This window comes from Neoarius graeffei, chromosome 3, assembly GCF_027579695.1.
Source record: "Neoarius graeffei isolate fNeoGra1 chromosome 3, fNeoGra1.pri, whole genome shotgun sequence".
Lineage (NCBI taxonomy): Eukaryota > Metazoa > Chordata > Actinopteri > Siluriformes > Ariidae > Neoarius > Neoarius graeffei.
The window spans coordinates 77,074,851-77,093,539 of NC_083571.1; the positions used below are offsets into that span (position 1 = coordinate 77,074,851).

Below are 18,689 nucleotides of genomic sequence, written 5' to 3' on the forward strand. Positions count from 1 at the left end.
CTTTTATTCTTACAGAAATATGGAATCATTTAATTATAAATCGTAAAGTAAATCACATGAAACGTGGTCATATGAAAATCAGCTTATTAGTAGTATTTCTTTTGTCATAATTGACTGGAGCATGAGTAGGAGAGGAGTGTTTTTTTCTTAATTTACAGGATACTAAACTTCTTTTGCCCCAATCTATTTTCAGAATGCACTTGAACACAATCCTGACTGGAAATGTCAAGCTCACTCAGTTCAGAGTTCAAGTTCAAACTGAGGGTTTGTTAAACCTGCTTTCTGGAATTTACCCAAAGTAAATAATGCTCAAACTTGTGTGAGCTTAATTTCATTTCATGAAAATTATCTAACACCTCATGACAATATGACCGGAGATGCACTGAAAGTTGAATTAAAAAAAAACAAAACAAAAAAAAACACTATAGTTGCTCATCAAATGAATGAGCATTGACAGTGAATATTCTATCCAGTATGGTTAGGCATTTTAACTGATAGTCGGGGGGGGCACAAGACAACTCTTTGGATGTACATACGGAGGCATTCCGAATACTAAAGCGTCTAGTTGTGAAACTCAAGCTAGGTTTGTTTCTGTGCTGTGTACCGCTATACTGAGAACAAACCAATACTGCTGATGGAAGTAAAACTAATGTGGTTTTCTGCTGTTGTAGCCCCTCCATTCAAGTGTTTTGTGTTCCGAGATGCTTTTCTGCTTACCATGGCTGTAAAGACTAGTTATTTGAGTTAGCGTAGCCTTCCTATAGGCTCGAACCAGTCTTGCTGTTCTCCTCTGACCTCCTCTTTGTCTCGAAGGAGGAGAGGCAATGGGTTTTTACAGTTCTCCTTAGTATGCTTTTTTTCACAAGCTAATATGTTAGCAGGCTATGGTCTGCACCAAATTTTTAAGGTGTGCTGTAAGGCTTCTCTGGACATTACAGACACATCACCCATGCATCAGCCTATTTCAGCACAAGCTAACAGCAGAATGGCAAAAGCTCTATGCTTCAGACTAGGGGTCGACCGATAATCGGCCTGGCCGATATATCGGGCCGATATTCTGCATTTTTAGGGTTATCGGTATCGGCCATAATTTCCACCGATATGCCGATAACATGCCTTTTTGCAGCCATTTCGTTCCTAACGCGACTGTCACTGCACGTCCTTTCCTGCACTCGCCTCTCTGAGTTCAAGAACACGCTCCCGCCCACCACAACATCTGATTTGTTTGGCACAAGAGATATAGCCAATCGACACGTGTAGCTAAACGCTGTGAACTGTTTCAAGGCAGCTGTACAGGCACTCGGGCAGAAGCGGCACAAGGGATACAGCCAATCAGCACGCGTAGCTAAACGCTGTGAACTGTTTCAAGGCGGCTGTATGGGCACTCGGGCAGAAGCAGATCCCACTTCAAGGTAAGGACACGCTGCTTTTGCCGCAATAAGTCACAAACACACAAGTTGCAAAAGCACATCATCATTATATGTTTACATTCTTCATCTACTACTCGTTAAAATTGTCCATTTGCATCTGCGTAGCCAGGCAAACTTAGCTTACGGAAGGAAGCACTTGAATTAGCCTACAACCAACTAGTCTCACTGAAACTACATGTAATGCTTCCTTCACTACAATATAATCCTCCTAAATTGGGAATATTAGGCTTGGGCATTAAAAGCATTAGAATGTAGGTGGTTACTTGTTAAGTTGTTACATAATAGGGAGTGATAGCCTACTTTATGTTTGATTTTACTTTTTAAAAAATGCTGCAGGCAGCTCCCTACACTTGATTTGTTATTTAAAAACTACTTGAAAGTTGGTAAGTCTTACTTAGTTCTTAGTGTAAAAGAATCCAGAGTGTATTTTCATTTATTTTCCACTGAAAATGGTGAGCTGTAATATAGTAGGGAGTGATTTATTTTTTTATTGGTGAATATTTTATTTTATTTCTCATTTTATTCTAACTAATGTTTGACTTTATTGTACAAATGCTGCTGGCATCTCCCTGCACAAAATTTCATGTTCAGTTTTACAATTAAACATACATTTCATGGATATGAAGGTCTGTGTCAGTGTGTGCTATGTTTAATTTCATGTGAATTATAATGTTTACACATATCGGTTATCGGCATCCCAATTCCATAATAATTGGTATCGTATCGGCCCTGAAAAAAAACCATATCGGTCGATCCCTACTTCAGACACACCCCTTACGTCACAGTAACGTTGAATTGTGCTCAGGGATCGAAACGGGAATTTGGGAGCACTGGTCCATTTGGACCAGTGCCTCTCAGAGGTACTGGTCCAAATGGAGTAGCACTGGTCCGTATTTATAATTACAAATTTCAAGCCGATTTTATATATTTATTCATATAATACAACCATATTATACATGAGTGATCAATTTCAACTGTCTATAAACTTCTTCCTCAGTCATCTCATTATCATCACAATCTTCGAAACCCTCATCCAGATCATCATCATCATCATCTATCGGGTTATACACCACATCATGCTGCGCCTCCTCGTCATCTTCCACCTCCTCATTCTGTCTCTCCTGGGGCTCTACATCTCCTGCCACATACTCCCTCTCATCACCTGCAGGCTGCTCTGGCTCATCATACTTGTTGAGCGATATCCGTTTGTTTTGATAGCTGTCAGAAACGTCAAGCCAAGGACTTTTAAACTTCGCGGGGGTCTAATCTATCTGACCAATAGCGGTTCAAATTACATTTGTCTTCACGGGCAGCAACGAAAATGAACAGGAAGAAACAAAACTTCGCGCAGCCATGCTGCATGTAGCAGTGTACACTGCGCATGTAAACAATATGGCAGTGCCCGCGTCTATGCCAACTTGACAAATGTCTCACAAAATCTATTGAAATTATCATAAAAAACGGTAAAATAGACCAAGTTCTGCTTAAAATGGGCGAGAATCGTTGATAGAAACCATCGAGGCAGTGAGTAGTTTGGTATATATAGCATGGTGAGCCAGTCGCCCACTCGGTCGAGTACATGTTGTCACTAGTCGCCCGTACCCTTTCCAACTCGCATTGGCAAGTGGGCGACCGCCCGTTTCGATCCCCGAGTGCTACATTCTAATATACAGCTTGCATTTCATTATATGCTGACTAGAGTCTGAATGGACCACAAACACTGATATTATAACGTTTTAGTGAGTGTATTTTCATAATATTGAAGCGTAATCAATTGAAAACAGAAAACGAAGGCGAGCACGTGCGCGCGCACACTAGGGTTGGGTACTGCAGAGAATTTTCATATTGCGATATATTGCAATACTTTGTTGTGTATTGCGATATGTATTGCAATATATTCCAAGAGTCCCGTTTTTACGTTACAGCCACAGAAAAACTAAGATAGTAAAGGAAAAGCATGTGGTGTTGAAGTCTGTTTTACATTTTATGATTAACTTGTCAAACACAACGACATTGGTGATATTTTTTCAAATTCAATGAAAGATACTCAAAACAGAGTGTAAAAATAAACTTTGTGTTGTGAATCAACATAACAGTCAGTAATCTGTAGCTAACTAGCTACTTGTAAATCGCATAAAAGGCAGTGAGACTGAGGCTACATCCGCACGACAACGCCAACGAGATTTTATTTTAAAAAAAATATCACGTCCACATGGGCAACGAATCAGTAAAATATCAGGTACATATGGCAACGCAACGCTTGCTGAAAACGATGTAATACACATGCCACACCTCTACGTGCGCTGTAAGACGGTCCCATCAGAGACACCAGGACAATAGAAGAAGTAGAAACATGTGCATAAACCCCTTCTTCTACCCAGTGTGAAGCACTCACAGGAACAAGCACACAACAAGATGGCTGCGACTACGCGAGGAAATCGTGCCTTCTGTGTGTACAAATTAGTTTTATTAGTGTGCATAGTTTTATACAACTTAATTTTCTTATTGTGTGTGAACATTTTGAAAAGCATTTTTATATAATTTATATAACTTTTTATATTGTGTGTGAACATTTTGAAAAGCAGTCTTATCCAGTAAAAAAAAAATTCAAGAAATGGTTCAGTTACTTGTTTATTTAAAAGAAAAGCTGTATACAAAAGTGAATGCAATGCAGTGGTTCATACAAAACAGCGAGAGTGCTGCTTGTTCTAGTCATGTGGTTGTGACGTCATCGTAAACAAATCCGTTCTACTCATCCAGACGACTTCGCAACGACGCCGTTGCCAGATTTTTCCACTCGGGAACCCGTTCTCAAAAAATATCGTTGTGGGGAATCCTTGCACACAGTAATATGCAACCTCTCCTGAACTACTTTCAGGTTCCAACAGGTTTGAAACCCAATAAAGGAACCTTTTCTTAATTTCTTAAAAAATAGTTTATAAATAAAAATATTGAAATCACAACACTGACAACAATACAAGTAATACCACTTTAGCAACTTGGAACAAGTAAAGTTGAGAACAGAACACAACTGTAAATATTAAAATACTAGTAACAATACCTAACTTAAGTGTTTATATTTGTTCAACAACAGGTAGGTCTCATTATTAAGGAAAGAAGAAAAAAATATATATATATAAAATCACACACATACACACATACATACATACATAGTGGCATGCAAAAGTTTGGGCACCCTTACTGAAAATGTCGGTTACTGTGAATAGTTAAGTGAGCAGAAGATGAACTGATCACCAAAAGGCATAAAAGGTAAAGACGACATTTCTTTTCAGCATTTTCTGCAAGCTTTGTGTATTATTTTTGTTTTATACAATTGGAGAGTGAAAAAAAAGAAAAGGAACACCATACGAAAGTTTGGGCACCCCAATACATTTGAGTTCTCAGGTAACTTTTACCAAGGTTCCAGACCTTAATTAGCTTATTGAGCTGTGGCTTGTTCAAATTCTTCGTTAGGAAAGGTCAGATGATGCAGATTTCAAAGCTGTATAAATTCTCTGACTCCTCAAACTTGTCCCTAAAATCAACAGCCATGGGCTCCTCTAAGCAACTCCCTCGCATTCTGAATAATAAAATAATTGATGCTCACAAAGCAGGAGAAGGCTACAAGAACGTAGCAAAGTGTTTTCAGGTAGCTGTTTCCTCAGATTGTAATGTTATTAAGAAATGGCAGTTAACAGAAACAGTGGAGCTCAAGGTGAGGTCTGGAAGATGAAGAAAATTTTCTGAAAGAACTGCTCGTTGGAGTGCTAGAAAGGCAAATAAAAACCCCTGTTTGACTGCAAAAGACCTTCAGAAAGATTTAGCAGACCCTGGAGTGGTGGTGCACTGTTCTACTATGCAGCGACACCTGAACAAATATGACCTTCATGGAAGAGCCATCAGAAGAAAACCTTTCCTGCATCCTAGCCACAAAATTCAGCGTCTGAAGTTTGCAAATGAACATCTAAATAAGCCTGATGCATTTTGGAAACAAGTCCTGTGGACTGATGAACTCAAAATAGAACTTTTTGGCCACAATGTGCAAAGGTATGTTTGGAGAAAAAAGGATGCCAAATTCCAGGAAAAGAACACCTCTCCAACTCTGAAGCATGGGTGTGGATCGATCATGCTTTGGGGTTGTGTTGCGGCCAGTGGCACAGGGCACATTTCATTGGTTGAGGGAAGCATGGATTCGAATAAATACCAGTAAACTCTGGAAGCAAACATCACACCATCTGTAAAAAAGTTGAAGTTAAAAAGAGGACGGGGCCTACAATAAGACGATGATCCAAAACACACCTCAAAATCTGCAATGGAATACCTCAAGAGGCCCAAGCTGAAGGTTTTGCCCTGGCCCTCACAGTCCCCTGACCTAAACACCATTGAAAATCTGTGGATAGATCTCAAAAGAGCAGTGCATGCAAGACAGCCCAAGAAACTTGTAGAACTGGAAGCCTTTTGCAAGGACGAATGTGTGAAAATCCCCCAGGTAAGAACTGAAAGATTATTAGCTGGCTACAAAAAAAAAAAAAAAAAAAGTGTTTATAAGCTGTGATACTTGCCAAAGGGTGTGTTACTAGGTACTAATCATGCAGGGTGCCCAAACTTTTGCTTCGGACCCTTTTCCTTTTTTATCATTTATAAAATGTAAAAGATGAAAATTAAAAATTGTTTTTGCTTAAAATATAAAAGGGAAAGAGTCATCTTATATATAGACACACACACACACACACACACACGTATATATACATACACACCCGAGGCCTTGTCAATGAATTGGATTGTAAATATCAAATGCCAAGGAGGAAACAATTCTCAGAAATAATACCACGCATGTACTGCGAGACCAAAATGGACATCATCTCAAATCTGCTGAACAGGTAAGAGAAATCTCCTTGATCTTGAAAAAGAAAACAAAAATTTCAAACCGTTGTCAAAAAATACTCTCAAAAATGCAGAGATATATCTCATCTTATTCATCTCATTATCTCTAGCCGCTTTATCCTTCTACAGGGTCGCAGGCAAGCTGGAGCCTATCCCAGCTGACTACGGGCGAAAGGCGGGGTACACCCTGGACAAGTCGCCAGGTCATCACAGGGCTGACACATAGACACAGACAACCATTCACACTCACATTCACACCTACGGTCAATTTAGAGTCACCAGTTAACCTAACCTGCATGTCTTTGGACTGTGGGGGAAACCGGAGCACCCGGAGGAAACCCACGGGGAGAACATGCAAACTCCACACGGAAAGGCCCTCGCCGGCCACGGGGCTCGAACCCGGACCTTCTTGCTGTGAGGCGACAGTGCTAACCACTACACCACCGTGCCGCCCGCAGATATATATATTATATATATAAAATCTCTGCATCAAAATTCAGCAGAGTCAACGATCCTGTAAGGCCGAAGATCTTTAATTATAAACCTTGCAACTTTGTTAGTCAAGAACTGTGCCTGTGCGGATTCGGATTTATATTTTCCACCAAAGTATCCCGTTAGCACAAGTCAATCTGCTTGATGTGTGCGTTTTTTTTCTCTGGTGACGACGGACAGAGTTTTTCAGGTGGTTTTGACTGTGGACACACTGACTGACATTGAGAATTTTGTTTTTGACAGGAACGTCTGATGATGTCTCCGCACATGAGACTTGTCAGATTTGATGTTTCTCCTGAGAATTTTACCTCTGTGCTACAAAGTTTGCAAACTGATAAATTTCTGTCCACTCTCCCATCCCTGGTTAATTTCTTTAGTCCAAAATGCTGCCATACACTTGACTTAGATCGTGTGTTCGGCCCGAAAGTGAAATCTGCCATCGCTATTTTTGTTTTCCATGCACGCACGCATGACTTCCGATGCAATTACGGAAGTAAACGAAGTTTTCCGAATGCTAAATGAAGCTTTCCGAATGCATGTCAATATACCGGTTTTCATTCAACGTATCGTGATATGTATTGATTTGAATTTTGTATCGATACAAACTGGTATGCTGATTTTATCATGCACCCCTAACACACACACCTGCACTTGCTGGACCCTGGCATTTGTGTGTGGTTTTTGAGACTGTCCAGCCAGGCTCCAATTCACAAATGTGATTCAAAGTACATCATCAGGTGTGTTCTCCACTCCAGCCAATCATATTACCCTCATCACAGAAGAGATGAGATACAAATGTAATTTTATGTACATTACTGCATACGCAGACACATTAGGCATAACTGTATATTTCACACATCATGTAGTGCTCACCAACACTAGCAATAGTTGATCTTGTTTGCAGGCAGCTTGCCTACTCTGTGTCTGAGCACATGGACCTACAGTGTGTTGTACCAGTCACCAGTACAATGTTTGTGAAGTGTAGTTATATGGAGGAACAGGTTTGTGTTTGTTTACATGCACACAAATGTACCAGTCAGTACTGGGTGAAACCTGGGGGGGGGGGGGGGAGCGTTAAGCCACTGTCCTAAAAACCCTACAGGCCAAAAAAAAAAAAAACCATCCAGTGGATATACATAAAATCATTGTCCGTTTTAAATGCCCACTTGGAAGAATATACACACTCACAAGCCTTGCAATTCTCACATCATAGGGAAGTATGAAGTGCTTGGAAAGGAGTCAAGTTCGATTCTGCCTAGGGTGGGGTTAATCACAGGCATCTTAAAAGGCACACCTTTCGCCAAATAATATAACTGCAGTAAATATAGAAACTCTTTTTGCGTCCTACAGACAACAAGTCAGCTTATAAAAGTCCTGTTGAGCTGGAAGCCATTTTATCCATTTAAGATAAGACACTAAGAACTTAATTAATGATACAGTAAAAGAAAGTTCATGGTCAGACACTGATTTTTGTAATAATGAGCCAAAGACGGCTCGTCACAACCCGAGACCTTTAGCCCATGTTTACATTAGACCGTATCAGCAGATCATCAGATTAACGTTTTAAAAACGATTCGCGTGCACACAGCAACACCAATACACGATTTGCGTGCACACAGCAACGCCAATACACGGATACGCTCGGCCAGGGCTCGAATTTAACTTTGTTTCTTTGTGTCCCCCAGTGGTCCCGAATTCTGTGTTGTATTGTCCCGAATGGAAGCAATAGTGTCCCCATTTTTTTCCTCTCTGAAATAACCAGTGGTTAATATCATCATATGAAGTTACTATTATATTTGTAACTATGCGATTTTGAACCCTTTATATCATTTTTACAATAAGTCACAAGCGACACATGTCCTATACATCATCTACTTCAAAATTACAGTTATTGCATTTTCAGTTTATTAAACTTTGGCGATCTCACTGTATGAATAGATACCCGTTTATTTAAAGGGGCCAACTAGCTCATTCAGAAAATGTTTCAACTCACTACATCTGCAGTACACTTTAGTTGAAAATAAGACCCCTTTTATGTTCATTTCATCTACTTATACCTTGAATATCTGTTGGCACTTATAAGGCCAACTTATCATTTTCACCATTACCGTTATCCATTTTTATGAACTTTCCGTTATCCATTACCGTTATCCATTTTTATGAACTTTCGCTGCCGAAGCGTGGGTGCAAATGTTAGCAACATCAGCATAGTGGCAGGTCCGAGCCTAGTTGTGCTGCTGACTGACTAAACTTTCTGAACTAGAAAGACACCAAGAAAACTCACTTATTCTGTTGAACGCTATCTTCCGTCAATATCATCCACATCATTCCTGTTGTATTTTATAACGTGTCTAACAGTGTTCATTAAGTTCATTCAGTTGCTCGCGTTGCCTGCAGACCAGGCGATGACACTTTGGATCCTGAAGGTCCCGGAGACGTTATGTCTGGGCTTTCAGTTTCTTCCCCGCGGTCGGTCCGCTTCAATCACTTAAGCATTTTTGTTCTGGCAAGAGTCGGCGCAGCGTGTGCGGTAGCAATTCCATTCCAAGCCCATATAATGCGGACTCCGGCCGAAGATTCTAGAACAGAATGCGCTGCTCTGTAGCCTACGGATGCAGGTGCATCGAAAGTGTAGCTACTATGTATTTTTCGCTGTTAACGTTTTAAAATTAAAATTGACAAATTAGGTGAATGTCTACGTATGTGTTACGGCTTTGTAAATAATATTAATGTAGAACTTTTTTTCTAGATCTATTTTTTTCCATTGTCCCGGGATTGTCCCAGATATGATAATTTTGTGTCCCGATGACATTTTTTATGGTCCCCGGGACGTCGGGACACCGTTAGTTTCGAGCGCTGCGCTCGGCTCCGCAGGCATCCTGCGCTCCAAATCACTCCGCCCTGAACAGCGAGTGCCCTCTGGAGGGTGCGCACTCCGGCCTTGCGCAGCTCACAGCGCGCGAGTGAAGTGCACAAGCTGTGATTCGGGACTGAGCCGCTGTGTGTGTGATCCCAGCGCATATCACTTACCACTGGCAAATGGAAGGATGGCAAGCCTAAAGACAATCATAACTACACAATGGGCAGTATTTGCATCAGTATTTGCAGTATTTTCATACTTTTATACTCTTTAATGAAAGGTGATACAAGGCGGAAGTCCGCACCGTTTTTCAGCAGTCGCGTCACATGACCAACGCCAGCGAATCAGGAAGGTGGATGTCACAGTGACGTTGTCCAATGACGACGCCAGCTAGAGCTCAGCACAGCGTATCCGCGTATCTCAATGTTTACACAGCACCGGAGCTGACACGATCTAGATTGAACACGTGGACCCTGACGGATTCCCGTTTCCAGGCAGTTTAATGTAAACGGACAGTGCATCCGCGAAGAAAACGAGACAGATACGGTCTAATGTAAACTTGACCTTTAAGAAAACAAAGGTTGGGAGAAGCACAGGTGACACGCAGGGAGAGGCATCGCAAATTTTTCACATTCCATTGGACATCACGCAGAAGGAGTGTTAAAAAGCGGAGGGCTGGCTTTGTGCCCTCAGTTAGCTATGTAAAAGCTTAAACCAAATAAGAAAAAAATAAATAAATAAAAAACAAGCCAATCCACAATCCTAGTCCTTAACAGATTATCACAGCTTGTTGTGATGTCATTTATTTACGTAGAGAATATGAGCTTGGGTGTATTTGCTAAATCAGACAAGTCCTGTAGAAGTACTTGATAGATAGAACAGTACCTACTGTGTCACTAAACCAACCACATACAAACCAAACCAGATGTTTTCCTTGTCAGGTATTTCGACCAATTATACATCCAAATTATTCTCTCTTTTCCTGTGGTGGGTTTTATTCATGTCAGAAATCCCTAAAATTTTGCTCATAGCTTAAAAAAAAAGAATAATTTAAAAAAAAGGCAGCGATTTTACATAGTGTTCTGATTTTTTTTAAATCTTGAATTAACAAGTGCCACGCACGGTGGTGTAGTGGTTAGCGCTGTCGCCTCACAGCAAGAAGGTCCGGGTTCGAGCCCCGTGGCCGGCGAGGGCCTTTCTGTGTGGAGTTTGCATGTTCTCCCCGTGTCCGCGTGGGTTTCCTCCGGGTGCTCCGGTTTCCCCCACAGTCCAAAGACATGCAGGTTAGGTTAACTGGTGACTCTAAATTGACCGTAGGTGTGAATGTGAGTGCGAATGGTTGTCTGTGTCTATGTGTCAGCCCTGTGATGACCTGGCGACTTGTCCAGGGTGTACCCTGCCTTTCGCCCGTAGTCAGCTGGGATAGGCTCCAGCTTGCCTGCGACCCTGTAGGACAGGATAAAGCGGCTACAGATAATGAGATGAGAACAAGTGCCACGAGACACTGCTCGAAGTGCAAAAATGCTTCCAGACAGCCCCCAATTTCCCACATGTGGATTATATCTCGACATGGGCCACTTTCCTTTCCAACACTGGCTCTGCTCACCAGTAAAGTCACACATTCACAGTGTAACACTCTAGTAGGTTTCATATACAGACAGGTGACAAATTAAAGGAAAAGCCATATAATAAAGTGTCTTAATAAGGTGTTGGGTCATCACGAGCATCCAGAACAGCTTCAATACACTTTTATTTTAATGATGGGAGGAATACCGTTCTGTAATGCAGGGAACAGTGGCGTAACTACAGCTGGCGCTCCTGTACACCACCATCTGAGGCTGATAAGACTGTCAGTAGCACAAATTTTACTATGCAGATTAATACGCATGATTACATCACTCAGGGATGTGAGAATGCTGATGAAAAGGAGCCAAATAAATGCCTACTGCCTTTTTGATTGAAGTCAAACATGATGTGCAACATTAGAAAGAGGATTAAAAAGTATAGCTGGACAAACCCAAGGTAACAAGCAAGTTTGTTAAATCTTACATTTGTTAGTATGTTATTAACAAAAGACCAATATGGGGGCATCACCACCACACCACACCACACCTTGAATGCGTGGAGGTCATAAAAATCGTTCCGAGCTCCAACTTCCCACTGAGGTCATTTAAACGCAGCATAAACGACTGGTGATTGCTCGTTATTCCAAAAGTCGGATTAAGCCCATTTTACACCAGATATAAAAACCCGAGCTCCTGCTTTCAGTGCATGTGTAGGTCAGTCTGGCTTTTTATAGGAGCTGTAATTTGTGAATGGTGAGGAAAGTACGGAAGTAGACATGCTCCAAGCTTTCTTCAAAATAAAGATACTATAGCTCTAAAATTCCTGAAAGGATTTTAAAAAATGAAGAGAAAGAATGTCATTACTTGGACGTTGTGATAATGAATTGAACTTGCAGCGCACACCTTTACCCAGACTCTAGAGTGCAAGTGACGGTGCTTCAAGATCACAGGAAAAGGAGGAAACCATGCAGCTGTGCAAGCTTTACTGTTTTTACAGGTTTTACTGTACTGGAAGATGGTATATTTAAAAAAAAAAAATGTACATCCGACAGCACTCATTACAGTACTATAGCCCCATACTGCACATCGGATTTTTCTGTTAAAATCAGCCCTGTGTCATGTCTGGGCAATGTGATGAAGGCATCATGCTTGGATCCTTTCTGGGCCCACAGGCAAACATGTAGGTTAGGCTGGGCAGACACTGTGGAAGCCCGATTTTGACACGATTTTCACTCGTGCGACTATTTTGGAGATCGGGCCGATTTTTGGCTCAATCGTGCGTCTCGGATCGTGTAGTATACATGGGGTAATGACAAGCGATTAACACCTCACGACCTCCTCCCGATCGATCGGATGAAAATCAAACGTTTGAAATCCTGATCGCCCCTCGTGAGGCTATCGCACTGCTGAAGCAGTGTCACGAGCCGATTTACCTCAACCTGTCACACTACACATGCACGAACACAGATACGGAAGAGAAAACAAACACTGAGCAGCACTTCCGGTCTCCTCCTCTTCTTCACGTAGATGGAATTTATGGCTCTTTGATGGGATCCGCATCTTTGTGATCCGTTCTTTGAAAAGAGCCGTTCAAAAGACTGGCTCATTTGGCTCTTTTTTTAAATATTTATTCAGTTTTAAGAAGACAGCATCTAAAGAAGCCAGATCCCTCTGCTTAGACAGTGACATCAATATTTCTGGACATACCTTTTATATAATGCAACCTAGACTTACATTATTGTAACCCCTAAACGCTCATAAATAACCATTAAAAAAAACAATGAGGGCTTCAATGAATGTCCATGCAGAACGGCTTTTCTGTAAAAAAAAAAAAAAGAACCCACTCAAGAACATACAGTATTTATCAAGAACGCAAGAATATTTTATAGAAAAACACTTGTTTTACAAAAATATTTAAGTCTGAGATACAAAACAGATAAATAAATAAAATACACAAAAATAGAACAAACAAAATGACGATAGAATAAATTAAATGAACGTCCGTGCAAAGTAGTTTTCCCACAATATTATCATTAATATCACACAACATTATAAACTATCTGAAACACAGTACAGAAAAAGAACGATAGAAAGAACGGTTCCCCCAGCTCGAGACTCGGTTCTCATCGTTCATGCCTAGGAGCCGTTCAAAAGAATCGGTTCGTTCGCAAACGTCACAACACTATATCACGTTGCAGTTCCGGATACAAGAATCTGGAAGTATGGAAGTACAGCGTGAGCAGTCAGATCGCATCCGAGCATCAGATCGTATAGTGTGAGAACAGGAATCGTAAGCTGCGTGCTGTTTACCCCTGCGATTCACTCGTACAGTGTGAGCAGCAGCTAAATACCGTGATTGGAAAAAAAAAATAATAATAATAATCACACAGTGTCTGCCCAGCCTTAGTCTACAACTGAGTCAAGTTATGAAATCGCAACGCAAGATTCTAGTTAGCATGTCTTATCAAAGATTTGTATCGTATTCAAAGATTTTTGCCAATGCTCCATCCGTCAGTTCATCGGGAGGAAACTCTAGTTTGTGCAATAGCGGAAAAATAAAACTGTTAAATGTAGGATTTGTATGGACTTACCCTTGCTACCGCAAGATAAACTGATTACATTTTGGCTTTGATCCAAACATGGTCATGGTACAATCTAATGGTATTTGAGGCAAACAAATTTGGAACAAGAAGAACTAGACTTGTGGGTGATGGAGGCATCTCTGTTAATGGCAAACAAAACCCAAAAAATAAAACGCCTTTATACTGACAGATAATATTCATGCAAGACATGTTCAAGTGTTCACTTGTTCATATTTGTACCTGTATATTGTGTACAGATTGCTTTTCATTTTAAAATAAAAATTCCCTGAGCACTGCCATCTTACTTTCTCCAAGGTTCAAATATCGTGCTCCGAGTGCAAATTACACGAGAGAATCGGAGATTGTGACATAACTTACACACCACATGACTTAGCGAGGCTGAGATCTAGTGGACACATTGCTTCTACATCGCTTTTAAATTGTTGTAAACAACCATGAAGATGCCAAGTGTTTGGATATAAAAATAAGCTCAAACATCTCAAAGGGAAATCGTGTTTTGCCATCCCCAATTTGATAAAGGATATTACTTTGAAGGAGCAAGCAGCAAAATGACTGCATTTTATCGGTATCATTGGAAACACTTTCACAGTATCTTCCTCCCCGGGCTCATACTCTGAATCAAACGTACACGGTTGAATTGCTTTTTGTTCAGGAACATTTTCTACGTTTGCACTGCAAAAAAAAAAAAAGGACTGAAAATTTCGAGTCGACGGCTCTGTGTTACTAAGGTAAATGGTGTGCTAGCGTGCAAGCAACATCACAAGCAGATATACGGTTTCAGTACAAATGGCCGCACCCAGGTAAGCCCATTTTTAGCAATAGCACAACTTTTAAAATGGATAAACTGTCATGATAAAGTTTTATTGTTAAGTAAAACATGCAGGGGAGCTATAAGGAAATAAAGCTTCATTTTTGCCACTATAAACCATTTGGTTGGTGAAACAAAGATGTAGGCTAGTGTGCGACACTAGAAACAATCTAAGCTAGCTAGAGGATGTGAAGATGGACAAACTCGTACCTGTGCCCTCAGCTTTGAAAATGACAGTGAGACAAAACAGGCACACTTCAAGCAAAATGATTTAAAAAAAAGGGAATCCTTGATCAATTACAACTGCAGTTCCATGCCAAAAGATCTGCACCTGTCGGCCACTGTTGAAAACTCTTGGCTTCTACACACTGGAGCTGAAGTACAGCAAAATCCATCATGTATAGAACTGAGGTGCATTAAGATAATCACATAATGGGACAATCATCATGAGGGGACCTCAGGATTCCCAACTCTACTTAAAAACACTGTTTAACTGTTTCAATAGGTTGACAGCTCCATGGTCGCTAGTTCGAACCCGAGCTCAGATTCCTGCCTTTGTAGCGTTTCTGTGTATATATCCATGTGGGTTTCCTCCCACCCCCCAAAAACATGGCGGTACGCAAAGTAGCTATGCCTATTAACTTGCCACTTGGTGTGTGAATACATGTAAATGGTGCCCTGAGATGGAATGTCACTCAATTCCATGTTATATGCTTTCCTGTTATAATTATTACATGTGTTATGCTTGGTAAACCTCAAACCCTGATCTTCCAGCAAACTGAAATCAGCAGTGTCTACGCATGAATCTCACTCTCTGCTGCTGAAATTTGCACTTCTCAAATAGACCCTTTTCTTCAGCAGATGATCTCACCTTCGTACTGTAGACTACCTAAAAAATCCTGCTGGAATCATAAATGATCACAATGAACCTTCTTTCAACACACTTGGTACGGACTGACTACAAGGGATACGATTGTGGGGTCTGTGAAACATAGCCAAGGGGTCAGTGGTGTTGTGTGTGTTGTAGTAGTGGAAATCACAACCTACTTTACTAATCATATTTAGGGGTCCAAGCACTAGCATCAACTTGGACTTAATCTAAATGTGTTCTATCAGTGGAAAGCTCAAATCACTCAAAAACACCCTATTTAAAAACGGAGGGGGTCTGTGGAACTTGTTTTACATTTAAACAGGTCTCCGGATGCAAACAGTTTGAGATCCGCCTTATGGTCACATCGTCTCAGGGTTTTGTTTTGTTTTTTCCTCCTCTCCGCTGTCAGATTTCTGCAAAGCTGCTTTGTGACAGAATCAAATGGAAGTTAACTGAAAGTCAAGGTGTTTCGAGGCCAAAGTGAACTTTGGCGTGTTTAATAATCCGTCCCTCTACACAGAGGAACACCGAATTAACACTGACAGTCCATATAATAAATCCAATATTCTGCAGGAGGACAAAGCAGACAGCGTGAAGGGAAGAGAAAAAACAAATCATTTCATATTACGAGGCTGTAAAGTTAAATCCGCTATTAATTTGGACTCTAGCACTATTTGTATGTTTACCTGAATTATCTTCTGGATGCAGAGAGAGAGAGAGAGGGCGGCACAGTGGTGTAGTGGTTAGCGCTGTCGCCTCACAACAAGAAGGTCCGGGTTCGAGCCCCGTGGCCGGCGAGGGCCTTTCCGTGCGGAGTTTGCATGTTCTCCCCGTGGGTTTCCTCCGGGTGCTCCGGTTTCCCCCACAGTCCAAAGACATGCAGGTCAGGTTAACTGGTGACTCTAAATTGACCGTAGGTGTGAATGGTTGTCTGTGTCTATGTGTCAGCCCTGTGATGACCTGGCGACTTGTCCAGGGTGTACCCCGCCTTTCGCCCGTAGTCAGCTGGGATAGGCTCCAGCTTGCCTGCGACCCTGTAGAACAGGATAAAGCGGCTACAGATAATGAGTTGAGATGAGGGGGGTTTCCACTATTTATGTGAATGTCAAACATTTTTCTGTAAAATGTATGCACACTTTCCTCCCCCCAAACAGCCCTTTATCCCTGCAGTAACACCAGGTGGAATGTTCCAGTCAGGAACTAGCCAGTCTGTGCTCCCTCTCCCTCTCTCTCATTATATCCATACACACACACACAGTATGTACACTGACGTTCTGTACTAAATAAATATATAACATCCAGCATGTAATGGAACAGTCCAGCCCAGTCTGTTACTATTTTAAAGTCTCATTATACTGCAACAAAACACAACAATGCACTGGAACACTGACGCTGAGTCCACAGTTCAACTTACCCATACTGCCCTTTGATGCACGAGCGTCTTCACGTCCTTTAAGCCGACGTTAGCTAGCAACTCGGATGCTAGCAGTGTGTGTTATTTCTCTATCCGTGTACCTCAACTGTGTGGAGTTGCGCTTGCGTGGATTTCTTTTGATTATTGTTGTTATTCGCGAAATAAATCCATTCAGTTTTTGCCCTTCAAAACGACTTAGGAGTTGTTTCCGAGCTGGGGTCCTTTTTTCTGCTTTACGTGTACAGTACAGGAAGTTATCCCGAAGTCTCCACCTTTCTTGGATTTCCCTGAAACTAGTGGCGGAGCCACAACAGCAAGAAAACTTCGCGATATTTCAGCTGTGGAATCACGCGAGACTGAGACTAAGACGCGCGCGCATACACACACTGGAATGCCATGGAGCCTCCTACAAATAGCAACAAAAAAAATATATAATAATTGGATATCATATATATATATATATAGGCAGCAATGTAAACAATTCAAACAAATTAAGACCAGGTGAAGCTAAATACAGGCTACAAAACAAACAAACCAACCAACCAACAAACACCACCAGAAGCAGATTGTATGTTTCAGCAGCATTGTAATTGCATTAGGTGTTGTTAGTGTACAATGTTCCACATCTGTTTCTTTTTAAAAGGAAAAAAAATAGACATATAATATTTTGCCTCCCAAACAGTGCTTTACTTCATCTCATCTCATTATCTCTAGCCGCTTTATCCTGTTCTACAGGGTCGCAGGCAAGCTGGAGCCTATCCCAGCTGACTACGGGCGAAAGGCGGGGTACACCCTGGACAAGTCGCCAGGTCATCCCAGGGCTGACACATAGACACAGACAACCATTCACACTCACATTCACACCTACGCTCAATTTAGAGTCACCAGTTAGCCTAACCTGCATGTCTTTGGACTGTGGGGGAAACCCACGCGGACACGGGGAGAACATGCAAACTCCGCACAGAAAGGCCCTCGCCGGCCACGGGGCTCGAACCCAGACCTTCTTGCTGTGAGGCGACAGCGCTAACCACTACACCACCGTGCCGCCCCTGAGTAAGTCTCATTCTCATCCTCATTATCTCTAGCCGCTTTATCCTTCTACAGGGTCGCAGGCAAGCTGGAGCCTATCCCAGCTGACTACGGGCGAAAGGCGGGGTACACCCTGGACAAGTCGCCAGGTCATCACAGGGCTGACACATAGACACAGACAACCATTCACACTCACTTTCACACCTACGCTCAATTTAGAGTCACCAGTTAACCTAACCTGCATGTCTTTGGACTGTGGGGGAAACCGGGGCACCCGGAGGAAACCCACGCGGACACGGGGAGAACATGCAAACTCCACACAGAAAGGCCCTCGGCGGCCACGGGGCTCGAACCCAGACCTTCTTGCTGTGAGGCGGCAGCGCTAACCACTACACCACCGTGCCGCCCCTGAGTAAGTCAATAAGTAAATAAATAAACAAACCCTGAAGCCTGAGGTAGTATTTTCATGTAGCGTCTTTCCCACATCATTTTTCAAAGAGACAAAAAGATAGATAAATAGATGGATGTACTTTCTGATTCCCCTGAAGAGACCGTTTATTTACGCCATGTCCATCTACCATCAAACTCTACAGAAATGTGAAAAAAAATTATTTCATATACATTTGTAATAAACCTTTCTTTTCACCCGTGTGCTTGTAATTGTGTGAATGATTGACAGTAATCAGCGTAAAAATACTAAACAGCAGTAGTTGAAGCAGATCTAAAATGTGCC

The 18,689-nt window shown here is 41.7% G+C and overlaps 1 protein-coding gene across 2 annotated transcripts in view; it reads right to left on the minus strand.

Moving 5' to 3' along the window:
* cd2ap (CD2-associated protein) overlaps positions 1-17,209 on the minus strand; it is a 118,411-nt gene extending 101,202 nt beyond the window's left edge. For both annotated transcript variants that reach the window (XM_060917367.1, XM_060917366.1), the window contains exon 1: positions 16,928-17,209. In XM_060917367.1, coding sequence (XP_060773350.1) covers positions 16,928-16,931 — 4 coding nt within the window. In that variant the 5' untranslated portion in view covers positions 16,932-17,209. The remainder of the gene's footprint in view (positions 1-16,927) is intronic.
* Between the last annotated feature and the right edge of the window lie 1,480 nt (positions 17,210-18,689).